The following is a 27,077-nucleotide window of genomic DNA, read 5'->3' as shown; positions in this document are numbered from 1 at the left end:
TTCTGATCCCTGCAGAACTCATCTTGCCTTTGTGTGGGTCATTTGTTCTGTCCTTATGGGATACCTTGCCATTACTGTATATCATAGCCCCAACTCCACCGGTCATGCTATTAACACCTATGACATAATGTCTTTTTATGTTACTACATTCCCTATACATAGCTGCCACCTACATACACTGCACTCTCACCATCTTATACATTGTCCACATGGCTAGTTCATTAGATGTGTTTTTTTATTTTTTAAGCTCTGAAGGGGGAGAACCTTTTGAACCTCTATTGCATAGCGTTGGCTGGCTGGTACTCTGCCAGTGTTGTTGCACTGTTTCCTGGCGTGGCTATACAACCTTACCACTTGCTCCTTTGGACAAAGTGATGTGGGCTGGAACCCTCTTGTTTCTGAATTAAAGCATGATTTTCTTGAAAAGGCAATCAACAAACTTTTTTTTAATGGAATAAATCTGTTCAACCGTGCTATGAAAGCACACCTACCGTTTATAAGTCGCTGAGAAGAGAGGTGTCTTAAGATTCCCCTCCCCCAAAAACCCCAGGGATAGAGCTGGGCTATGTCTGGGGAGGATGCAAGATGTCACTTAAGTGAAACTCCCTAGGTGGTTTTGTTCCTTGAGCTACCGAAATGTATGGAGGCTCGTGCCTTTTGTGTGATGTATGACGGGGTGCATTCGAAAATGACCATCATTGGGGTTATATGCAATGAGTATAGTAGCCTTAGAATTAATAATGGGTGTGCAGAAGCGGTCGACTTACTAGACTAATGCATTTATAGTATATACCTAGCCTAAAGGGACAACTGGTAAAAAATGGTAGCTAACTAATGGGAAGAAAGGACTTCTTCTGTAAATAAAATTGTACATTACAGGTGAGATCTCCTACAGATGCGCATGTGACAATCCAAGCCAGTGGCTCTCTGTGACTTGAAGCTGCAATTGTGGTCTGCCTTCCTGATTTACCTTTTGTTAGCGAGGACATTTGTTTTGTAGTTCCCTTTTTCGTATGCTTGCACTTCCTCTTAACAGGATGTTTCTATAGATTGTCAAGTGGACTGCGTTCTTTTCAGCTTTGCATCTCACATGGTTGCCCTAATGCAGCGAAAGCTGCCTCTAGTATTGTGCATCAGCTGAATTAGCTTGTATTTGTCTTATTGTTTTCCTATGTATGGGACGGCTCTTTCTTATAATGTTTATGCCCATTCCCTCAGAGCTCAGGCAGCTCTTGTGGATTCTCTCTGTATTTAACTGAGGTGCAGGACTGCTTTGTTTAGTACTTTTGGCACATCGACGAGCAAGTGCTACTCTTGAAGTGATGCATAATTTGGTAGTTAAGAAACATGCTTGAACATCTACTTGGCTGCCTTGCACTGCTTTTTCCTGTTTCATTTGAGTTTTTCTGTTGCAGTCAAAATTATTCTGAGCTGTTAAAGAGCCAGGGTAAAGTTGCTTCTATTGTCGCTTAACCTTGCTTTTTAAACTGAGGAGCATATGTGCCCATGTACAGAATCTGGCATTTCTTTGCATTAATCAAATAGTCGTGGCACTCGCTGTCCAATGCCTTGCATTAATGACTTTGAGAAGCAATTTCTGGTCCCTCCTAAAGGACCAAGATCACAAGGTGGGGAGTAGGAGAAAACTGATAGGACAGGTGAACCAGTAGTCTTTTTTCGCCTTCTGCTTCAGTGTCTATTGTGCTTTGCCTTCAGGTATATAGTACATAAACCACACCCCTTGCCATAGTATGCACCTTCTGTGCTTGAGTAACATTTTTTGTTAATCTTCTCTTTCACAGCAGACTCTTCAACCCAAGGTTCAGCTGTGTCTTCAAAGGAGCTGAAGGAAACTGATGATCCAATGGCTGAAGCAATAGCACTTTGTTCAGGTTCCTTCCCGATAGAAAGGTAATAAACGTGATAAAAATATGAGGGAGCTCATCTTTCCTGCAGCCTTTCACATGGAGGGCTGCAGCAGAAAAGCAATTGAATTTGATATTGCTTATTTTCTTTACTTGGGCAGTTGTGTATATACACAGTAGTAATCGGTTTCTAATGGAAACGCCTTGTCGTAGCTTCCTCATCTAAGTACCACCCCCATGTGCAAGCACTGAATCTGAAAACATTTCAAAGGCGTGCAGTCAGGACACCTGATACAATACATGCCTCACCCCACAGTTACATTGTTGCATAACCTGAGGGTAAGATTTCTTTCAACAAACTCATGATGTGTAGCTCTAGCGTTTCTGTGCTTTCTGTATTTTTCTTATGGGGATTTGAAGTTTAGCTACGGCATTCTGCCATTACATGTTCAAGCCAGGAGAGAAAGGCTCCAGCCACAGATGTGACATCTTTGGGCTCCTGTCATAATTCCAGTGCTAGTGACTCAAACTTCCACATGCGCTTCAGCTCCGTTCTCTGTGCCTAAATCTGTCTTCAAAGCTCAAGGTAAGTGTAGGAAAGAGCCTCTTTTTTACATGCCCATCCACTCTCCCTTTGTGCCCAGTACCTGGTGTGATTTTGACTGTACTGGGTTCCTGCCAACCCGGTCCCCAGTGCTGATCTCTTTCCCAAAACTGTACAATTGTTTCCCCAAAGGGAAACCCTTTACAACCCTCTAAGTCCCTAGTAAATGGCACTTCTGCTACCTATGGGCTGTGGTACTAAAGAGGGTATCTAAGGGCTGCAGAACAAAATGTGCCACCCTAAGGGACCCCTCACCAACCACATGACAGTCTACCATTGCAGGCTACGTGTCGTGGTGCAGGCAAACGTGAAAACACGACATGGCACCCAACCTGGGTGTCATGTTCCTAACACTGCATGCAACAAATGTAAGTCACCCATACAGCAGGCCTTAATGACCCTAAGGCAGGGTGCGTTATATTACATATAATAGTATTTAGCATTTATATAGAGCTTACTACCCCTGACGAGGCATCACTGAATAAGCAGCTGCAAACAGTTATCTTGCAGGCACTAGGGGGGCACAATTTGAATGGTGAAGCAGGTGCAAGTGGCACAGGGGCCAAAAACATTCTAGGAAACCCGCTGAACACCGATTATTGCTATACTTTACTACTAAACAAGCAGTCAGGAGTGCTTTTTTGATTCTTTTGTAAGCATTGTACCCAAAGTAACACACAGCTTAAAGCATCACTGTAACAAAAGCTGTAACTTATCTGACTTTTCTTTCTAACTACAAATTGTTTTACATTCAGGGCATTTATATAGCACATTTCGACAGTTTTTTTCTGTGGTAAATACTTCTGTTTCTGGGCACAGTAACACCTTGGCAAGGGCATTCTCCCATCTATATTATTAGCACTTCTGCCATTGTAAATACTATACAAGTACTTATAAATTACCCTATGGTATTCCATACCAAGCACTGGCAAACCAGTGGGTCTGGTCTATGAGAGATCCATTAGCTTTGTCAATGTTTTTGTCATATTATACATCAGCGTTACCTTCAGTGCAGCATAACTGAAAATAAAAAAAAAAGTGGTTTAACGCGAACAATGCTGGCTGTGTCATGCAGCTTTTTATTTTTTTACATTACTTTCAGCCATGTGCAAAACAGCTAAAAAAACATTTTAGCTAATGCTTGTTCGATTGTATGCTATACTCAATTTTGCTACATTACGATTTTAATGAAATGTGAGGGCATATCTGCCAGAGCAGATATGTCCCTGCTATGTCTTTGTCAATTCCTAGACATAAGTGGGCAGCCAAGCCGTTTTAAGTGCATGTGTGGGACACTGGTCAATACGAGTTCCCCCAGCTACATGATGGCTTCACTGAAGTTAGGGATGTTTGGTGTCCAACATCTCGTATTGATAAACTCACACTGATATCAGTGATGGATTGATCAATACATGTACCCCTTGAAAACTTACCAGCCTCTGGTGTGCCTGCTGACTAGTTTGAGCCAGCCTGTCACCACCAGACATAGTCTGGATGCAGTCCCCCTCTACTGCGTCCGCTCCGGTAAAGAAAACCCGACACCTGAAGACACCGCTGCACCAGTCGTACTGGATCCATGGAGAAGAGGGCCAAAGGTTGTTGGTTTAGCCTGACTGGCTTCCTGCCCAGAGCCTTCAGCCTCTTACCAAACTCCATTAAAATGCATTGGGCACCCAATGCTGTTTTGCAGCCTGCACATTGCTGCCCCATGCTTCTGGTGGTGTACTGCTGGTGCTGCCTTGGAGCTTGGCCCCCACTCACCTGAACTCCTGGAGACTGGTTGTGTAAGTCGCCGTACTCTACCTGTTTGCAGAACTTGTTTTTTTTACTCTCATAGGATAACATTGCAAAACTCAGAAATTGCTGTGTCCACTTTTTTAAAGGGAAAAGAATTTGTTAAAAAAAACTTACTTACCTGAACGATTTTTCTCTGATGCATAAACATATATAAAGATACTTACTATTTATATAAATTGTTGTGGATCTCATTCTTGACTTTTGTGGGTGTTTTGCACTTCTCTATGTTGAGCCTGAGGCTGCTCGACCACACTACCCCAAAATAGAGCATTTTGGGATTACATAACAAGCTGTTGTCCATTCTTTGGGGAACCCCTGGACTCCTTACCCGTTATATCTAGTTATTGACATACCACATAAAGAGCCAGCTTCCTACAGTGAGTCTCCCTTACTTTTTTTTTTTTTACAAGTAAGATGAAGTTTGTGAAGGTCAAGTCCTCTATGTTGTAATTGCTCAAGGATAGGGCATCCCTTCAGCCTCAGTTACGTTTTGCTGGATGGCTGAAGAAGAGCTGGTGAAGATCTAGGTGGTACCTGGGGGGGTGAGCTCTATATATAGGTGTTGCGTGAGGTTTCATTGCTGATACCACTAGCTGTCCTGACAGCGTCACTAGAGGCTTCTGGTGTCTTTGGGCCTATTTTTATATATTTTTTTTTTAAATCAAAATATTTTGAGTGGGTCTGCTCATATCCCATGACGAAAATAGGACGAATAATGAATTTAGGCCTAAAATGTTGAGCACATTTTTTTCTGTTATATGATCCACATCCTCCAAGGAGGGACACTAGGAGTTTTCAGATCCTCTTAGTATGGAAACAAATTCCCTTGCATAAAGATGAGGGGCCTTTCCTGGTAACGCAGAATTTGAGTGATCTGGATTATAAACAAGAGGTTTCTTTCCATACTCTTAGTGTTGGGCCCTTAGTTATCCAATATTGGATCTTTCATCAATTCACATGCTTGAATCCTCCGCGTCGTGGGGAGACCCACGGTACATGAAAAGCAATAAGCACCCAATATTTTTTCCCGTAGGCTATAATGGTAACCCAAATCACTCTTATAGCCTATCTCAGTCCTTTTGTGAAAAGGACCCAAACCTGGCTGCTGGCCAATCAGGCACCAGCACCCTCGAGAATACTCTCCAGAGAGGCTCCTCCCCCAGGTTTTCTACCGCATGTTGTGTGAAAGGAGTCTCCCTGAGCTCTGCTCAGTTTTCTACTTCCTCAGAAGATTTTCTCTCAGAAAACTGCTAAAAGATGTCAGATTCTTCTAGAAAATATATTTTCCGCCCTTGTAAGACCGGTGGCAAGAAAAGGCTCCATGTGGATGATCCACATAACTGCTTATACTGCCTGTATCCAGAACACCAGGTGAAGGACTGCAAGATATGCCACACTTTCTCTACAAAAACCCTCTGGGACCGTGAGGGTAGACTTTTAACATGGCTACAGGCAAAATCCTGTACTTCAGGTGAGGAGAGTGAGTCAGAAAGGCCACTTAAAAGGTCCCGATCTGAGGACCTGGGTGAGGCTGAAAGAGCCAGAAAGCGTAAAAAAAAATGCATCATAAGGAAGGTACAAAAGGCGTACAGGGCTCAATTTCATCTGAGCCATCCTCTCCTTGACGAAAGGAGGAGTCATCTCACCATTCTTCTTCATCTAAGCCTTCTACCTCTAGAAAGGTATCTATCAAAATCAAGACGACGACAGTGATGACGACGGTGTTCACATCTACCGTCTCCACCACCTCGTTGACGAGACAGATATCTGCTACGACATCTGTGTTAGTCTCCTATTACTTCCATTAAACCACCGTCGACGAAGCCTCCCAGAAAAGACTTTGTCACTCAAGACAACGTTGACGCCATCGTTGACTAGAACATCGTCGTTGACGACATAGTCTATGAAAGTCCAGTCGACTTCAACACTGCCGACGAGAGCTCTGTCGGCTACATCACTATCGACGAGGCTGTCGTCGATGAGACCACCGTCGCCAACACCACCGTTGACGACACCACAGTCAAGACCGTCATTGATAGAAAGATCGTCCATGATATCAGTGCCGTCGACAGGACCATCGTCTTCAACACCGTCGACGATGCCAATGGTGGCTGTGAGTCAAATGGATGTTATTCCTATTTCTTCTGGGTCTCCTGATCTTCGCGCCACAGTTAAAATCACAGCAATGTCCAGATCGACGATATATCCTCGGGATACTTCACCAGGTAAGGTGACAACTTTGCTAACTAGTCATCTGCTGGACTGGGAACAGTCAGATGAGAGTCCATTTGGGGATGCACACAGCCCATCCCAGTTGCACGTCAAATATCAGGAAGAGGATGATGATGAGGAGTATGATCAATATCAGCCTTATTACTCATCAGGGACGCTATTATCAACCTCCGCCTCAACCAAGAGACACTGTCCAGATGCCTGCCTCTTTGATTCAGGATTTGCAGTTAGTGTTGCAGGATTATAGGAGGAGGTTCCCAGATGCAGCGGAGGAACAACCGCCACCTCCAGCTTCTGCTGTTACACCAAGGAGAGTACCTCCAACTCCAGCTACTCGTAGGATGACTTTGCAATCTGTGTTAGCCGATCCCCCTGGAGATGAGGTTTCGACATCTAGGGAAGAAGGTGAAATACAAACGCCACAGCATCCTAGTGAGGAATGGGATGACTATCTAGCCCCTACTGATTCTCCACCATAGGATGTAGGTGGTTTTCACAATTTAATGAATAGGGCGGCCACGCGTTTCTACTTGCCAACATCTATCTCGCAGTCTGAATGCTTCCTCCATGACTTTAAGGAACAAGCAAGGAAGTCTGTGAGGGCCATCCCTATCATTGATTTCATATGGAGTGAGGGGATAAAGATCATGCAGTACCCGGCTATAGTTCCACCAGTGCCACAGAAGCTCGACAAGAAATATAAGGCAACTCAGGACTCTCCTGCATGTTTAACTGGTCATCCAAAACCAGACTGTCATCTCTCAAGCTGCTTAAAGGCATTCTAAGATCCCGTCTGCGCCTATATCTAATCCTCCTGATAGAGAAGGAAGGAGATTAGATAATGCGGGCAAGAGATTCTCGTCCATGTCCACCATAACTGATCGGTCAGCAAATTCCCTAGCGATTTTGGATCGATATGATTGACAAATTTGGTCGGATATTCAGGCTTTCATGGACCTCATTCCGGAGAGCAAACAAAGAGAGGCACGAAAGATCCTTCAAGAAGGAGAGCATATGTCTGAAGAGATAATTCACTGCGCCCTGGATGTAGCCTCGACCGGCTTTTGACAATTGGCGGGAGCTGCGGTATTACGCCGCCAGGGTAGGTCTAAGGCCACCTCTTTCAAACCAGAGGTACAGTCCAGAATTCTTGACATGCCGTACGACGGAGAATCGCTCTTCGGGAAGCATGTAGATGACGCTTTGCAGGCCATCAAGGCTGACACAGATACTGCTCATGTCCCTGGGTACTTTGCAGTACTGGAAGCAGCCCTTTTGGGGTTCAAGGGGATTTACAAAATTTCGAGGTTCATACCACAGGCAGCCTCAATATAGACCGGCCTATCAGCAACAGTATAGGCAACCATCCACCGCCTCATTCGCCAGACAGGGAGGAAGGAGAAAAACAGAGTTCCCAAACCTGAGATCAACCTTAAACAATGATTCTTGTCAGGCACCGGCTTCCCTTCCCCACTATTTACAGAACCATCAAGTGGGAGTGAACATCTCCAATTACCTCCAGAATTGGAAAAGCATAACATCGGACAAATGGGTGCTGGATATAGTGGCTCGAGGTCATATGTTGGAATTTATACAAAAACCACCACACCATCCGCCAGGAAAATCCTAACCGCTCCATCTTCGCTTGCTTCAGCAGGAGGTGTTCCTGATGCTCGCCAAAGTAGTGATAGAGGAGGTTCCGGTTCAGCAAAGAGGACTCTGGTTCTATTCCCGGTTCTTTCTAAAAGGAAGAGGTCAGGAGAATGGAGACCGATCCTAGATCTCAAAAAGCTGAACAAGTTCCTACGAGAGCAATCCTTTCATATGATCACGCTGTCGGATATCCTACACCTTTTGAATCCTGGAGACTATATAACAACAATGGGTCTCCAGGATGCTTATTTCCACATACCGATACATGTAAAACATCGCAAGTATCTCCGCTTTACTGTGGCCGGTGCCCATTATCAATTCAAAGTTCTCCCATTCGGCTTGAAGTCAGCTCCACGAATTTTCAGGAGATGGCTTTCCCCAGTAGCAGGCTTTCTCTGCAACAGGGGTTTTCGGGTGTTCCCATACCTGGATGACTGGCTCCTTTATCACAACTAGCGTCCAAGGCTACAAATGCCTGTCTAGAATTGTTTCATAGTTTGGGACTAACAGTGAATTTTCTCTTCCCACACACAGGATAGTCTTTTTGGGTGCAGAACTCGACACCATCAAAAGCAAGGCGTACCTCACTCCGGCACAGCAGCAGAAACTAGCCAACTTGGCTGTCAGCATCTCAAGACGAAGGTCTGTTTCAGTTTACTGCTCAAGTCGCTCCTAGGCACGATTTCATCATCCATCGTCCTGGTTCATCTGGCAAGGTTGAGAATGAGACCTTGGCAGGAGGAGTTACAGCTCCAATGGACCCAGTCGCAAGGATCCTTCAAGGATAGTGGGGGCTTTGCGATGGTGGTCTCAGGTCAACCATCTCTCTCAAGGGCTCACCTTTCTCACGCCAATGACAGACTTTATCATCACAACAGACGCTTCTTTGGAAGGTTGGGGAGGTCATTTACAGGACACGTGCATTCAGGGAAGATGGTCAGATGCGCAGAGAGGAATGCACATAAATCTGTTGAAATTAAAAGCAATTTCTCTCACGCTCAAAGCGTTCCTTCCACGCATTGCAGGGTCATCTGTGTTGGGCCCGACGGACAACACAACAAGCATGTTCTATATTAACAAGCAGGGAGGAACAAGATCCCTCTCCCTCTCAAGGGAAGCTCAATCTCTGGGACTGCCTCACGCTGCACGACATTTGCCTCAGGGTGGAGAACCTGCCAGGTGTCAACAACGTCCTGGCGGACTCTCTCAGCAGGACGGACGACAACTGCCACGAATGGTAACTCAACCAGAGGGTACTGGACAGTGTGTTCCAGTGCTGGGGACGACAGACCCTGGATTTGTTTGCCACCAATCAGAATGCCAAATGCCAGTTCTACACCAGTCGATACCCACTCCCGGGGTAGTGGGGAAATGCTCTTTCGATAAGATGGTCCAGGATTTGGCCAAATGCTCCCCCCCCCCCCCCCCCCCTCCCAATTCCATTGATCCCCAGACTCTTGAGGAAGATGAAGTCAGAGGGCTGCAAGATCATACTCATAGCGCCCAGGTGGCCCAGGCAGCTTCTACTTCTGTCCGTGATCAATCCAATGCGCCTTCCCTGCAAACCATGACCTGCTCACGAAGACTCAAGGTCAAATTCTTCATCCGGATCCAGCATCTCTGCAATTGCATGCTTGGCTCCTGAGTTCCAGGGTATGAACATTGAGGAAGAATGCAGACTGATTTTATCTAGAGCACGAGCGGACAGTACAAATAAGACGTACAAGCTCAAATGGATGAGATTTTGTGCCTGGTCTTTGCAGAACAAGTTCCATCCTTTAAAGATTGAGCCTGAACAAATTCTCTCATATCTTTTCACCCTGTCAAAGGCTGGGCTATGTCATGCATCTGTTAAGATCCATTTGGCAGCTATAGTTTCCTATAGACGCTCAGCTGATATGCCCTCACATGGCTCATCCAGAATTATTAAACAGTTCATGAAAGGCCTCTTCCGCACTTTTCCTCCGGTGCGTCCACCTCCGCCAGAGTGGCATCTAAATGTCGTCCTGTCCCAGCTAATGAAAGCTCCATTCGAACCCATTCACAGAGCGGAACTCAAATACATCACATGGAAGGTGGCAACTCTGCTTGCTCTTACTTCCATCAGAAGAGTCAGCGATATACAGGCCTTTATTAGTAAGGAATCTTTTCGGTTTTTTTCAGATGACTTTGTCCTTCTTAGGACTAGCCCCAGGTACATTCCTAAACTGCCCTCATCATTTCACCTGAATGAGCCAGTAGTACTAAGAACCTGTTTCCTAAATCAGTCGACAATCGCAGAAAGGACTCTGCATTCCTTGGACATCAAGAGATGCCTGAAATTTTACCTTCAAATTACCAAACAGCTTAAGAAGACAGATCAGCTATTGGTATCTTATGCTCATGGACAGCAAGGGGCAGGGGTTACTAAGGCCGCCATAGCCCAGTGGATTGCATTTACAGTTCAGTTTTGCCACACGAAAGCAGGAAAACCGCTGACTAAGCGCCCGAGAGCGCACTCCACAAGAGCAGTCTCCACATCGGCTGATCTGTTCCAGGGCATTACTCTGGATAAATGTCAGGCTGCGACGTGGAAGACTACACACTCCTTTATGCAGCACTACTGTTTGGAATCGTCACAAAGAGCTGACTCTCGTTGGACAGGCTGTCTTACGTGATCTCTTTCACTAAGGTGAGATCTTTCCTGTAATATGTAGACACAATTCTATATGCAATAGTCTATAGTTGCTATGCAATATGGTTTGATATATGGTTTTATATATATATTATGCTCATAATACAAGATTTATAAGATTGTTATTTGGTAATATGTTTTAGCGGATTTCTATGCTAGCACCCACCATTCATTGCTGGCATGACTATTATTAAGAGTACTGCTGGCTATTCAGATTCAATCATGTGAATTTATGAAAGATACAATACTGGATAAGAAAACAAGTTACTTAACTGTAACTACAGTTAACCAGTATTGGTATCTTTCATAAATTCACATGCAACCCACCCTCCTCCCCTTAGACGCTCGCATTTCCTTCTCAGGTCACTGTCTTCACTCTTGTGCTAGAGGGTGCTGGTGCTTGATTGGCCAGCAGCCAGGTTTGGATCATTTTCACAAAAGGACTTAGATAGGCTATAAGAGTGATTTGGGTTACCATTATAGCCTATGGGAAAATGTTTTGGTGCTTATTGCTTTTCATGCACCATGGGACTCCCACTTCGGGGATTATTCCAGCATGTGAATTTATAAAAGATACCAATACTGGATAACTAGTTACAGATAAGTAACTTGTTTTCCTTCCTCTTGTCACCATGCTGTAGAAATTGGCTGAAGTGATGAGTATGTAGATTGTAGGAACTTAACTGTCTATGTAGTGTACCAAATGTAAGGGGACACTATGCAGATAGTCCACATTACCCTTATTGCTTTACAGTGGTTAAAATAGTAATCCCAGATCCTCCCTTTTTTTGTAGTAATGAGAGTAGCAGTTTAGGCTTATCAGAGGGTAGTGCTAAGCGTTTGTTGAACGACCGTAAATGAGGCGCTCAAGAAGGAAGAAACGCTTGACCAATTTAGGAAAAACAAAATACTTTTTTTTTGTTTTTGTTTGTTTTTTTACAATATTCTGACATCAGAAAATCTTCAAAGAATGGTAAGTAGTGTTGCAGAGTTATTTTTCACAATGGGTAAGTATTGACACAAGTGTGCTTTTACACAATGCGGACTTTTAATGGGTAAAGTACACGTACTGCATAGGTGTTGTTATAGATGGCTCTCTGGGGTCCAGTTTTGGTCGTAGGGTGGTAACTGGGCAAGTTCACAAACACCAACAGTTTTACCTGCCCTGGGTCGTCCGGGTGCAGAGGTGCTGGATGCGTCAGGTGCCTTGCTCACTGCGCAGTTGACGAAGAGTTAGGCCATCTAGAAAAAACTGCAGAAGGGAAACTAGGGACGAGTCTGGGAGGTGTGTGTGTGTGTGTGTGTGGGGCTCGGTTTGTATGGTCCTGGGAATTCTGACAGGGATCTCAGGTGTAGTGAGTTTTGATTGGAGGGTGCTCCTGTGTCTGAGGTTCCCACGGCTCTCAGGTAGACCCGCAAGAGGGTGACAAAACAGGACAGCTGGACCACTCTTGGTGCTGCTGCTACGATGCTGACGTATCTGGTCGGTCTTCACGGCGTTGGAGTCCGGATTGGACTTGGACAAGCTTCCATTGGTGCAAGGGGTTTGGTACCCCAGATATCGGTGCAGGTTGGTTCTGGTGGGTCCTGGTGTCTTCTCACTTTGTGTGGAGACGGAGCTGACTTCATGGAGCACGGTGACCTCCTCCCAGGTGGCTGCTGTATCAGTTGACCCGGTGGTCAGCAGAATGGTGAGCATGACATTGAGGTTTGGTGCCTGCGGCTGCAGGGAAGTGGCTCTTCCACTTTAAAGGAGATGCTCACTGTTTGGCAAACTGCTGGAGGCCCTATGACGCTCTGGGAGTATGCACAGCTGTAGGATGAGTCAGGTTGTCAAGATTTTCGGGACTGGAGCAGTTAGGTAGGCAGGGTTTAGTGCCAAAAGTCCACAAGCAGTTCAAAGTTCTCGCTTCTTCGTCTATTCTTTGTCTTTTTTTCTTTAGCCAGTCGAATCTGTTCTTCTGGATTCAGGGCAACACCTAAATACTGAATTTAGGTGTGTTTAGGGAACTGTAGGGTAGTAGCCTTTGGGCTACTTACCCATGGGATGACTACACCTCCATTATGACCACTTCCTGAGGGAGTGGGCATAACCCTGTCCCAGAATTCCTAATTCCACTAAAATAAAGATTGTTAGAACCCTTCTTTCGTGGAGCACATCAGGCTGTCAACCTTAGAGGTTTTACTAGCCTGGTAGTGCAACACACCTACATGCATAGCTAATGTCCTGCCTGCTCTGGTGCCAAATGAGTCTCAGAACATGGGGTGGCAACTCCCAGGTCTGGGGGAAACCGGGGTTGCAGATCAAAGTTGGCAGCGACTTTGAAGTCCCTGGCCTTGGTATGCAGATTCACTAGCCATCCTGCTGGGGGATGTGGTGAAACCTTCCTCCTTTGCAGTTGGTGTTTCTGGCCTCAGAGCGTGGGCTTTAACCTCCAGGGGGTCCGAAACATGTCTTTGGTGGCAGGCTGGTCTATACCAGTCACCCAGCATACTAGGGGCTAGTAGGTCTCAGGGGGCACCTCAAAGGTGACCTCTGGGTGCATTTCATAATAAATCCAGTACTGGTTTCGGTATGTATTTATTAAGAAGAGATGTTTGATACCAAACTCCATAGGTTTCAGTGAAGCTATTATGTAGCTGGGTAACTCATAATGACGAGTGCCCAGTACATTCCTTAAGATGGCTTCCCTGTTCATTTGCAATCTAGTTGTCGTACTAGACCTCACAGGGGCTTATCTGCTTATACAGATATGTCCTCACATCAAATATGATGCACCCTATCTTACGGCTTTAAGTTCTGCTGTAGGGGTGACTTACATATATAAGATGCAGTGATATGGGGGCAAGGCACACAATGAGGTTCCCATGTCCTGTTTTCACTCATGGCTTGCACCATGACACTCTGCAATGGCAGGCTGTGTACAGTTTTTAGGGGCGCGGGTCACTTAGGATGGCACAATACATGCTGCTGCCCTTAGGAACCCTCTCTGGTACCCAGGCATCAGGTGTACCATTTACTAGGGGCTTACAGAGGTGCTAAAGTGTCTACCAATTCTAGACAATTAGACCTTTTACCTTGTTTTAGGAAAAGAACACTGGCACTTGGGAACCTGGTTAGCAGGAACCCAGTGCTCCTTCAGTTGAAAAACCTCTGTACCAGTGACAAAAAGTGAGGGTGACCATGTCAAAATGGGTACTTTCCTACATAGATCGTGTCATTGAACATAATCTTAATAAAAGATCATGAAGCCATCAGGGTAATTGGGACTGATTGTACTCATCAGTAAGAATGTGCTGTACCCAGTTTTGTTGTGGGAAAAGGCCTTTTTCAGTGTGCAAAAGAAGAATGAAGTATCATCTTCTAGCCTTATGGTACCCTAACACACACTCATGGCACACTCTGCTGCTCATAGTCTTGTCGTGTAAGAATAAAAGCCAATTGTCTGTGATAACCACTCACCTTCAACTTATGGTTATGAGGAGGAAAGGTCACTCAGTTTTTGCTTTCTGCAGTTTGGGGCTCAGTGCTTCAAATGTCACCTGTCTTTTAGCTACATTTGCTCAAACGTGGGAAAAAACTAATGAGGCATAGGTTCGACAAGATTACAGCAGATGGGATGAGCTGAAGGCTGCCTTGCATGTCATTGAAACTGAACTGGGCATAGTAGATTTCATGACATGTTACATCCAGTCTGAGTAATGCTAAGAAAGCCAAATTGAATGTGGTCAAGAGATTTTTCCCGGGAATCACAGAAGAAACATTTGGACGTGCCATTTGGTGAATGCTACTGCAGTGTCAAAGTAGACACACTGCTTGCGAACTACGTGAAGGGCTACACTTAATGGAGAATGGGAAAGGGGTGGGAGACTCCTCCAAAACACTGATACTGAAACTTTGCATCCTCCAGTAAAGTTCTCATCTGAAAGGGCCTCTGTAACAATTACAATTGCAGCTTGCATTTTGCTACACAGGGAGCCGCAGACAGTGGCTAAACATTTACAGTAATTTTTACCAGGTGCTTCAGAGCATAAGAATGTGGGTACTCATTTTTGTTTTTTTAGAACTCTTCTGTTTCTCCTAGAGCTTCTTTCAGAACCCAAACACTTTTGTTCAGTACCCTAGCTTACTTCAAAATCTCCAAAATCATGGAACGTGGCTTTTTACCTTTCCAAGCATCTTCAGATATCTGGGTTCTTAAATGACATCCAGGCTGGTTTTCTCCCAGCCCATAACACAGAAGAGATTCTTCTTGCCATAATGGACGATCTCCACATGTATAGTAGACTGACCCTTAGCAATGCTGTGGTCCTCCTGGGCCCTTTTGCTGCATTCAACACTGTGGATCATATTATCCTAGAGGAGACAGAGCTTACTTGGTTTCCATCATTTTGACTAAACATACACATATTGTGAAGTTAAAAATGACTGCATCACCGACACCAGTAACCTACAGAATGCTGCAGATTCAGAGTGACGCTGGTGTTGTCGGGTGCTGTATATAGGAGCTGCTCTCTACCTAAACAGTTTTTTTTGCATAATTTATGTGGCATCCTAAGACTCAAAGGGTATTGTTTACCCACACATGCATAGACAGACACATAAACTAATATATATTTATTTAAATATGACATTTCCTCTTTTTTTTTTTTTTTTTTTTGGGTTTGGTGGGAGCCACTACACTCCCCACTTTATTAAAATTTACTCCTAATCTCCCTACCACTAAGCCCCAAATTTACTCTTGCCAACTTTTACCACAACCCACCCCATAACACTTACCACTACCATCCCTAAACTCTAAAATTATATTTTAGTTGGCTGCAGTTACTATGTCAGGTCTTCCAGCCACCCACCCTCATTCTTTCTCCATATCTGTATTTCTGGAAGAACCAGGCGTAGAACATCTGTGTTAAGTGTAGTGTAGTATTCTTATTCCTAATTAAAATCTTCCTTCCTTAAAGTAAAGAAATGAGCGTACAATTACATTATCACAGTGTAAATGTATTCAGTGCTTAACCCTCACACCACCACCTTGATTTACTCCTGTCTGCTTAAAATCGTTACCCTGTGAGTCAGAAGCCAAAAGGCAGTTTACTCATCCAGTTAGTGCACCAGGACGTCAGTGGTAGACCACCACAGATTGTTACAATTGTGGCACACTAACCCCTAACTGTTTTGGGATTCCATGGCAAATCCTCAGCGGAGCAATAGCAGACATAGGAGTCACGTAGTGTTCACTCCTAATTCAATGTTTTTGTGAACTACCATTAGAAATAGTGAATAAATGGCACTACAATCCCGAGTGCCTCCACACTGTGGATGTAAACAATGAAAAACAGTGTACCCCACCTAAGGCATTCTATAAAAATGACTGTCAATTGCAATCCCAAAGGTATGCTTTTTTTCCTGGTGGATTGTAGAAAAATCTCATGGGCAGGACTGTTCTGGTGTGCTTTTTCTTGAGTCTAATCAGGCTTTATGATTCAGTTTATCTAGTGAGATTAACTGTAATGGTGCCTGCCTTTAATATAGAAGGGCGCTGCAGGAAGATTATTAACGTGTACATCAGTGTAAGCTAGTGTGTGTGGGATGAGGACAGAGAGAGAGGGTGGTCAGCCTGGCTATGTCTGCGTAGACGTTATGATCATCTGTGTTGGGGTTGTAGAGGCGCCCACCATTAACAGAGCCTTTCTGTTCAATAGCCCATGTAGTCAGACACATTTCACTTCAGGATCTATTACTGTGGTTAGGTGCTTTTGGTTCTAGCGATATTCCCACCTCTCTAGTTTGAGTGCTCTATCCTGCGTGGCACAAAGCTACCTCTCCACAATTTGTCAGCCTCCCCTGATAACATGTAAGTTTCCTGCAGCAGGATATTTGCATACCACATTTGTGCAAGTATGCTCCCAGTGTTGCTCACTTAATGTAGTTATTCAATCACTTCACATTCCTGGACCCGATCTGTATGGTGCCTTCCATTGTCCTGCTTCTAGTGGTTATCTGTGCTTTTTTTCCCCTTGGACCCCTCTCGTCCATGCATGTTTCGCCTTTCTCTCCAGCAGAGAACTCTTAACATAAACAACAATGTTTGCCCTAAGTGGCTCTGTACACTGACTCCAGCGAAGGATCCCATCCAGTCCTGTTCAAAGCATCTCCCCCTAATCCCACCCTTGGAGCTTTCTCATTCACCATACAATTGCTGTCATGTTCCAAGTGTATCTACACTTGGGACATGGTCTCCTTTAAATGTTTACTGTTGCTGACCCATTCCCCAAGAAGGCTGCCCACTAAAGGTGGCCCTCTGGCTGGGTCCCTTATTGTGTGTCTGCTTGGGCGTGTCCTAACTTTTAACCGTGCCACCCTTCTATTTAATCAAATTCATATGCCAAATATTCGCTTTGCTGCATGTCCGTCTCCCTGGCTCCACCGATATTTTGTGTCTGTGCTCCATGTCCTGTGAATAGCTCCTGGATTGATCCTTCTAGCCAGTCTCATGCCTATTGAGCATCCTCAAAGGAGTGTGATCTGTTCCAGTGCAGTATCTTTAGCCCTAGGAAGAACATCATATACTTTAAATATAAGATTCTGCATCTCCTTTTGATGGTTTCGAAGAAACAACACTTTCTTTTCACCTGTGGTGTAGTCTGGGAACAGCATTGTACTTGTGTAATTATGTTAAAATCAAAAATGTAAGGCACTGTGATTTATGTGATTGTGGGTTTGCACCGCTCCACCAGAAAGAGGCTGTTCCTTAAAAGAAGCTTGTGCAGTATTCACATTTGTGAGCTAAGTAATATACTGTTGAAGAAAGTAAGGACCTAGAGGATTTTGATAACCAGGTGTTGATTTCTTGATATGATTTGACTATTTTTAAAGGGACAATCCATCAACACTGTAGCCTAGTTTCAGGGCTTAATGGTTTCAGTGTTTGTTCCCGACAGTAAGAACTGAAGTACTGGTCCTCCTTGTTGAAATGTTTCGACCCCTGAGGTCTGTGTCCTAGGGGACAAGGGATCCTGTTACATTTTTAAAAAGTTAGTTGGAACTTGAATTGTCGCAGAGCATTGCTGGTGTCATATAATGTTGCCAAAAAGGAGGGGAGTGAGTAAATGGGCACCAAATTAAAATCATGATTGAAAGATGTGTAGAAAAGACAGACAAACTGCACGACTAATCCTTCCAGTAGGATCAGCTAGTGTGTGGGTTGTCAACCTTAATAAACTGGTAATAGGTAGAATTGACTAGTTTCCATAAACGGGGCAGACAAACAAGGGGGCATGAATGAAGACCCCTTTACATTAAAGGAAATAACCTACCTTTAAGTGTTTTTGAGCAAATTTGTCTGTTTTATGGAGCGCCAGTTAAGGGGACTGGGGAGAGGGGGTGCTGGTTAAGTGCTGACTCAGTGGGAAACCTATGTTCTTGTAAGGTTTGTGCTACTGAAAGCCAGTGCTCTAGACGATCTCCTGCATATATCAGGATTTCAGGGACTGCTCTGTGGTTTGTCTGTGCTGGCACAAGTTTACTCACACTGGATACCTCGTGTCAGCAGGTGACATATACAGGTCTTTATGCAAGAAAATTAGAGAAGTGAAATAACTTTCTTTGGTACTTCAGTCTTTATTGGAGTAAAGCATGCTGTGAGCAAAACTTAATTCAGTTTAACATTCTTGTACATTGTTGGATGAAGACTGCAACAAACCTCATCAAAGTCTGTGTCCAGTGAGTTAGAGCTTTGCTTTAGATGTTTAAAACTGGTATACCTCTTTCTACCATGTATATGCGCTTTTCATACTTATTTTGAATACTGTTCCTAAACTTTGTGGCTGTAAATCTCAATCTTTTTTGGCTCTTCATTTAGAGTTCCTTTGAATTATTTTGAATGATTTTTTAAAAGAAAATCCGACTGACAATCTGAAGTATCGAAAGCTCTGGTTTGACAGAATAGTAAATGAGCTGTTTTTTTCAGAGAGGAAGCAGAAGAGGGTGAAGAGGAGGAAGACGAATTTGATGATTTCAAGCTTTTGCCAGATGACAAAGGGCTTGACAGCGAAGAGGTGAGTACTCAACAGTGCAATAGTACATCTTGTGTCTTCATATTTTAAAGAGATGGGCATTTAGTTGTATGGGTTGATGTGGTGGTTGGAATCTATGAAAATGTTAGGTTAATGAGGGAAGGCTCTGTTTTACAGCTTTATATGATTGATAAAGATGACAGCACATTACTTACTATGCTGTTGCTCATCAGCTCTTAAATTTGTCTTATTCTGAACTGAAGAAAGGGATTGTGTTAAATTAACAAAGCCTCTGCCCAGCCTGCTGGATGATGACTATAGTGAAGAAAAACTCTTGACGAAGCCTGCAGATTAAGAATTAATGCAAGTTGTACTCTGGTGCTGACGAGTCCGCATGCCTCTGAGACTTATTTTCATTTACATGAGTGTGGTGATAGCCTGAGCTACAGAGACCAACCAATGTTACCAGCAGCACTAGTAATCCATGTGCCAGCATATTTTTTTGGGAGTCACTGAAGTGTATGGTTCAAGAAGTTTGGAAAAACTGGCTGAATTACTTGCGGAGGCAATCAGTGCTGATGCTACAGTTGCGACCTGTGGCTCTTCATCCTTCACCACTCCTTCTATACAATCTGACAGTTCACTCTTTTTGGACGAGTAGTTCCTCATCCACACCCTATCCTACCTGGTCCATTATATGAACATCCTCTGGAAACAGATGACGAGTCTACAGCCTTCTGCAACAAAAGTCAGTGAGAACTGGATTATGATGATAATCAAGGTGATGGCTCACATGAGCAGATCCCTCTGCATGGTTAAATGACTGATTGGGATCTGTACATCTCCCTCTCCAATCAGAATGAGACTTCACTCGGGTATCCCGGTGATTGTAGGAAAGTACCTCTTTTTTTTTTTTGCATGGTTACCCGCACTTTTTGCCTGTTATTAGTGTGCTTAGATTGTTTTCACTGGGATCCTGCTAACCAGGACCCCAGTGATTGCGCGCTCTCCTCTGAATTTGGCTACCTTGGTACCCTTTACACCCCACAATTGGCATACTGGTCTACCCCTGTAAGTCCCTAGTATATGATACTTATGTACCCAGGGAATTGGTACACCAGGGGACCCCCATGGGCTGCAGAATGTATTATGCCGCCCATGGGAGCCCATGCCAAGTGTCTGTAGGCCTGCAATTGCAGACTGCGTAAAAAGGTGACTGCACCCTATCACTACTGGTCACTACACCAGGTCACTGTAAGTCACCCCTATGGTAGGCATTTTTAGCTCAAAGGGAAGGGTGCAGGTTCCTGTGTGTGAGGGCACCCCTGCAAGAGCAGAGGTGCCCCTACGAACTCCAGTTCCATTGCACTGGCCTTCATAAGTGCGAGGAAGCTTACACCCTGCCCCCCCCAAAACTCCAGTTCTAATGCACTGGACTTCTTAAGTGCTGGGAAACCCGGCTCTGAAAAGAAGTTTCCCTGGGACCTGGCCCATCAAGCGCAGGAGCTTGTGCCCTTTTGTTCCCATTTTACTGCAGATTCACGACCCCATCACGATTCTGCAGTAAACATCCTAAGTGGATCCCTTTGGGCCCCAGCCCCAGAACTAAGGGAACAGGGTGTCCCTGCCCTGGCCCCTTTTCTTTACATGAATACAGCCTGAACCTCTAAACGGAATTACACCAAATTTGGCAGAAAGCTACCTCTTGGTCCAGAAAGCACCCTTTTCTGATTTGGTGTAAATCTGCTTAGTGGTTTTTAAGATATTTAAGGGCAGAAAATATAGTTATCTAGGGACGCGGATCCAACTGTCCCCGTGCTGATATCTGATTGGCTGCCAACACTTCAACAAGGAAGTGTTAGCACCCATCTTGGGGCTCTGCTTCAGCAGAGTCCCACAAAAAAGTGAAAAAAATAAGAAAAGCGGCCAGGGTAGTGTCACCCTGACCCTTTGCCCCTGGTGTTGTAGAAGTAACCCGCCAGGGGTTATGAAGCATTTTTTGCTTTTCATTTTTGATAACATCATTGATAATGTCAATGTAAAATTAACAGTAACATTTTCGAGGAAAAAACTGCATGGCGAGGGTACGAGTTATAGCTACCTTAGGGCACGATTTAGCTACTTGAGATTAATCTAATAGGTGAAGACCGTGCACAGCAGTGGTTGGATTAACGTATAGTTATGAAAATTACTTTACGTTTAAAAAAAAAACACTGAAAAAAAAGCAAAGGTCAAAGGGAAGTTATAGTTAGGAAATAGAATTTAGAAACCATAGAACTTCTATTGAAAAAACAAAGGTTACAGGGGCGGTATAGTTAGGCTCACATTTTAAACATACAAATTCACAGAAGACTACATCAGTATAGTTGTCTGGCACACAGCCCAGTCATCTGCGGGGTCCAACGATCTGGGACTGTCCACCCTCCAGTGTCTCCAGGGAGAGCTCGACAGAAGATACTCTTCATTAGTCCAGGGAGCGGCGAAGATCTCTACCAAACTGTCTTCTAATGTGAAGGACACACTTTCCTCGAAGAGGAAATTGACCTTTTGAGGAGGAGCTTGCATTGGACTCCGTTCCTCACCCTAAGTTAAAGAAACACCAGGACAGGGGCACAAGCCCATTACCACTTTGAGCCCCCTCCTCCCCCTCCTGCACCACTGCCACATGGGCCATCTCTACTTCCTCACCAGAGGGTTCTCCATACATCTTAATGGGGGGGGAGGGGGGGCAGCTTCTCATGGTTAGATTCCTACAAGGTACCATAAGATCCTGAGCCTAGAGACGACCTGTGGGACAATTACATTGTCGATTAAATCCCCCCCCCCCCCCCCCAAACACACACACACACACACCCTGATCTCTACCCGGCTTAACACTCCTCTCTACATGTCATCTCTTACCATGACATCATCGATGGAGCTGCCACCTTTCACAAGGTTGATCTGTACACAATTCAGGAAGACTAAAATTTCCTGCTTGAGACGTTGTCAACCACTCAATGTACTGTGCAGTTGTTGCCCTTGATAAAAGGCATGCTCAGAATTGTGCCTGACACCTTTAGAGAGCCTGTGGAGGCCAGAGTGGTTACACCGGGGACAACTTCCACCAGACTCTCTTGTAATTCGCATTGCACACAAATACTCAAGGGACTGTGTAATAAGCTGGCTCTCTATATAGTGCACTAAAATGAAGTACACTGTGCAGTAAGTCCAGTGGATTCCCAGTTGGTATTGCAGAGGCAAAATTAGATGGGACTAATGCTCTATTTGTGGTAGTTTGGGTGTGCACTTATCAGAGGGTAGTGCTAAGCATTTGTAGTACTCAGAGGCAATAAATGACGCACACTCCATAAATAAATCAGAGACCAATTTAGAAAAATATTTTTTTTTATACGTTTCAAACCCAAGAACTTCGTAATCAAGTGAGTAGACTTTAAAGCATAAATACTTAGCAGTTTCAAAAATAGACACAGTGCAATTTTCAGAGATCTCTCAATGTTTTTTCAGTGTTGTCCTATGGAAGAGAAACAGTGTTCAGCAAACACAGGGCTAACAACGACTTACGAAGCCAATTTCAGGTAGTTAAAGTAACTACTGGGCACTGATCAGAACCACACCAACACGTCACACTGGGCAGCACTGGGGCGGCTGGGTGCAGTGGTGCATTAAGGTGTTGGGTGCCCCGTGGTTTCCTATGGGAGTATGGTCCCTGTGAAGACAGGCTGCAGGTTTTGGCTAGGAAGTCAGTCAGGGACGACAAGCAGGTAGGTCGAAGGCTTGAGATGTCCAGAAAGGTAGGTGCACTCTTGGTCCTTGTCTCCAGGGCCCAGGGGTGACAGATGCAGAGGTGTCCTTTGGTGTCAGGTCTCACCATCCAGGAGTAGTTGTGATCAGGGGGTCCTGTGTGTTGAGGCTGCAGGCGTTGTTTGGGAGTCCAGCACGTGGTCAACCTAGGTGGTCTCGAGCTCAGGTGAGCCAGAGGAGTCGTTGGCACTGGTGGCCCTCCTCAGTTGGTGTCCGGGGCAATAGGTGCAGTGGTTGCTGAAGGTATCTGGTTTTCTCTCACTACTAGGCTGTGGGTGACGGGGCCTGGAAGCAGGAACTGCAGGCAATTTGGATGAGTCCAGAAGGGGTTTCACTTGGGTGGACACTGGCTCAGGACAGCTTGGGAGCCCTGCTGGCACTGTTGGTGGGCTTCTCACCGGGTCGAGGTTGTCGGTGAAGAGGTCCCTTCAGGTTTCAGGCCTCCAGGCTGCAGAGTCTTTGTTTCTGAGCAGGTTTGCTGTGTATGGGAGTCTGAATCTTTTTAGCAGGAAGGCAAGCTTTATGGGTTTCTTGCAGCTGTAGGACAAGTCTTCCTGTGCAGAGACCATTGAGGTCAGCAGTCAGGCCAGAAGGGTTGGTACATGGTCAGCTGCTGCTGCTTCCTCCTCCTCCTCCTCCTCTGTAGGTGCGACTCTTTTTTTTGCCTTCTTCGTAGGTAGTCAGGATCTGAGTTCAAAGGTTCAGTGGTGCCATTTAAATACTCAATTTAGGGGCGTTACAAGGAGTGTCATGGGGAGCCCATGGGCTGACCAGCTTTAGGGTGACTACTCCCTTCCTAGGACCACTTCCACTGGGAAGTGGTCATAAACCCTAACTCTAGTGGGGCCTAATTCCTTCCAAACAAGATGGAGGAATATAAAAAGTAGTGTCCACTTCAGCTCATCCACCTAAGGGGTGGGACTGGCATGAAGTGGGCACTCCTCCTAATTCAACTAATTTTCCCGCCTGTGCTGCCACCAAAAGTGGGGTCAGGACAGTGGATTTGGGCTTCTCTGACATTTGGAGAGACCTGGTTGCATTTCAAAGGCGTCAAGGAATGTCCATCCTGTTCTGGATCAATGGAGTCATCGTCGTCAATATTCAGACGCCAATGATGTGCTCATAGGTTGGAGATGTTGACAATGACTTTTTTCGACAATGCCAAGGAGCTTGCCGTCCCCTGCCAACAACCCTTTCTTCATCTCATACGTTTACTTTATCTATGACACTGTCAACACCTGTCTTCTCTGCATCAGTCTTTCAACTACAAAGGCGGCAGCAAGCCTGCCTACCTAAATTCTGGATTTTGAATTGAAAGTGGATTTCAGTGACCAGGATGCTTTAGAGGCCGTCTACCGCCCTCCAAAGTTATGAGCTTTAAATCCCAGAGTTTGAGGAAAATGCCTTACATAAAAAGAATCTTTACCAGGAGTATGACTATCTATCACAGACTTTAATAATTGTTAGCCTTCCTCAATCCTATGCTCCTCGTTTTTCTCTGGAGTCTTTGAGGTCATACAGGTGTGCATTGCATATTTGTCAACTACACAACTGATGAACATTTTCAATGACTGCGCCCTCAGCAGCCTGAGAAACAGCCTATGTTTATCCCACCTCTGCCACCACTACCAAGGCCTCCAGCACCTACACCTGATTAACCATCCTACCATGGCGTCTTTCCCATTAATATCAAAATGTAAATTTATCATTCCGGAGTCGCGAGCACTCATGGTTATCCTTCTATTTTTAACGGTCTATTTATTTGAAACACGTTAACTTTGTTCTTCTGGAAGTAAGCGTGGTCGGATTTTCTTGTTGCCTCCCTATGTTATTGTTACATTGTGTTTAAGGACTGTTTACTCCATTTGTGTGGTACTAGTAATTGGCGCCGTAACAATTGTTCTCATCTCTCCCGTACTAATTGCTGTGCAATACAATGATGGCAACTGGTGATATCCTGAAGAAGGAGCTGGTGCGCTGAAATGCAAGTAGATTTCATTGTGACGATTCCACCAGGCAGAAATGAAATGATCATTCAAGAAAATTGTTTTAGGTGGTAGAGATGATAGTCAAAATATGCATTTTATTATGATGAAGTATATTGCAAATGATGAGTATAGTACCCAGTATTGGTAACAAAAAGAATAATTATTGACGTTCTTTTTGTGATATTTTGACCTAATTGTGTCGGTGTCTTGAGTTTCTGCGAGCTGCGTGATTGTGGATGCGAAAGGTGTATAAGTGTAGTTGATTTGTATTTACTAGATGGTTTTATTTTTATTTTAAAGGGTCATTCTTTGTGTATTATTAGTTTAAGATAAGTTAAATAAACAATATTAATTACATATAAAGTCAGTCCTTAGTGCATTTGTACTTGCCCTTGCATAAGATAATTTAGCAATTGTAGATGGTCCTTTGAATTTTACGTTTTGATGTTTTTCACTCGTGTTGAAACGTGTTCTATTAGCAAGGGGCCCTTCTTCTTTAGTCTTTCCCGTTAGTCCCACAAACTCCTAAGGATAGGGGAGACGAGGGCTCATTGCATTCAGTGTGTTCTGATTTGGAGGAAGCTGATGAACTACCAGGTGATGGAGGTAATGAGGAATGGAATGATGATTTCATACCAAAGGAAGAAGACAGATTGCATGTGGTACCAAACTCCCCTCTCAACACAGCTCGTTTTTTTTATATACTGATGGGAAGAGCGGCTAAAAAATGTGAATTCCTCAATGACCCTGAGGGAGCAGCATTATTCTGTTATACCTTCAAAGAGCCGGCATGCAAAGTTATTATGTCCATCGCTATACTCAACTTCGTTTAGTCGGAAGTCCTAAAATTGGTCAAAACATCACCCACAGTTTCCGCAGGGGTGCCATGTTTGGAAAAGTACAACACCCCAGACTCAGCCACTGCCTGCCTCATGTGCCATTTCCCATGAGACTCTTATGTCATGTCTGCGGCACACCACAGATCAAAGAACCCGATCATGAACCATCTGCACCCCCTAGTAGGGAAGGCAGTCGCGTACATAGATAGGACAGCAGAATTAGTTCTGAGCCAGCTCATGTTGCTGCCATTCAAGCCAGTCCATCAGAGAGCATCTACAATTACTTTCCTGAAAATAACACTTCTCTTGGCATTTAAGTTGGCATTACAGGGAGCGACAGTCATCCTATGGACCTATCCTCGTCTCTACTGATTTCCTCGTGAATGCGCCTATCATTTTGATCTCCTTCCCAAATCCCACAACGTCAGCAGAAAAGTCCTTGCACTTGCTTGATGTGTGCAGGTGCATCAAGTTTTGTATGGACAAGATGAGACATTTGCTTTTATGATCAGCTATTTGTGTCCTTCAAGCATTAAGGAATAGGTTGGCCCCTGTCCAAACAGGCAATAGCATTTTACCTGTCAGCCTTTCAATGCAGGTAACATGCTATTGCCTGTTTGGACAGGGGAGTTATTTTCCTCTCAGGGCTTTTGCCACATCAAGGCGAAGCATCCCCTCCAGGGAAGAGTGAGAGCCCGTACACTAGAAGCGCGGCAACAACTGCATCACTCTACACTGGAGTGTCTTTGCAAGAAATCTGCTACCTGGAGGAGAAGGCTCATGTTCACCAAGCGCTACTGCCTGGATATGAACGTAGTAGCCAATTCTGCAGTGGAACAGGGATTCCTGAACAACCTCTTTCAGAAAATGTAAGCATTCGTCTTGCTTTGTTATGCTTGATATGTACTGCTTACTATTCTTATTAAGGCACCAGAATCTATGAAGTATCCAGTGCTGGAGAACAAATTAATTATTTACCTGTAACTCCAGTTTTCTAGCATTGGTATCTTTTAATATTTTTACATGCTACTCCCGCCTCCTTGGTCAGAGGCTCATTTAGTATGTACTCTACAAACACTTTGTGCGATGAAATCGGAGCTATGGGGGCCTCCAGTGAGAGTAGGAGAGCTTAGCATTCCACCTCATTTGCTGAAGTTTGTATTATTTCAGATTAGGTGGATGTGCTACTAAACCAACACTGTTGTCGAGGCCTATGGCCAGTTTGCTGCTATTTAAGATTACTGAGGATTCCCAGCCTGACAACGGGGAATGATTCAGTCATGTAAATATATGAAATATGCCAGTGCCAGGCAAATTGGAGTTAGAGGTAATTAGCTAATTTCTTAATTGGGTCAACAGCTTGAGGTTGGGAAATAATTCAAACGTATGAATCTGTGAAAGACAGCAGTGGTGGTGAACTGTAGATTAAGGTAATGGAGGCATATGGCTTGCTTAGTTTCAGGAATATGGCACATACTTTACTATCCCATTCTGTAAAGTGCCTTCTGAAATGAGATTTAAGATCCGAGCCACATTTCTTTTCTTTTTGAATCCCATCATTGACTGTGACTTTATATCTTGGTTCCTTATTAAATCAATGTGCCC

At 44.5% G+C, this 27,077-nt stretch overlaps 1 protein-coding gene across 3 annotated transcripts in view; it reads left to right on the top strand.

Annotated features, from left to right (window-relative positions):
• The window catches only part of CLSPN (claspin), a 270,119-nt gene that overhangs the window by 191,367 nt on the left and 51,675 nt on the right, over nucleotides 1-27,077 (top strand). For 2 of the 3 annotated variants that reach the window (XM_069223824.1, XM_069223822.1), the window contains exons 16-17: nucleotides 1,803-1,911; nucleotides 18,796-18,883. In XM_069223824.1, the coding sequence (XP_069079925.1) occupies nucleotides 1,803-1,911; nucleotides 18,796-18,883 (197 nt within the window). The remainder of the gene's footprint in view (nucleotides 1-1,802; nucleotides 1,912-18,795; nucleotides 18,884-27,077) is intronic. The other variant, XM_069223823.1, reaches the window with a different exon arrangement.

Source organism: Pleurodeles waltl, chromosome 3_1, assembly GCF_031143425.1.
Source record: "Pleurodeles waltl isolate 20211129_DDA chromosome 3_1, aPleWal1.hap1.20221129, whole genome shotgun sequence".
Classification (NCBI taxonomy): Eukaryota; Metazoa; Chordata; class Amphibia; order Caudata; family Salamandridae; genus Pleurodeles; species Pleurodeles waltl.
Note: the sequence above shows the minus strand (reverse complement) of the source record. Positions and strands in the feature narration are given on the sequence as shown.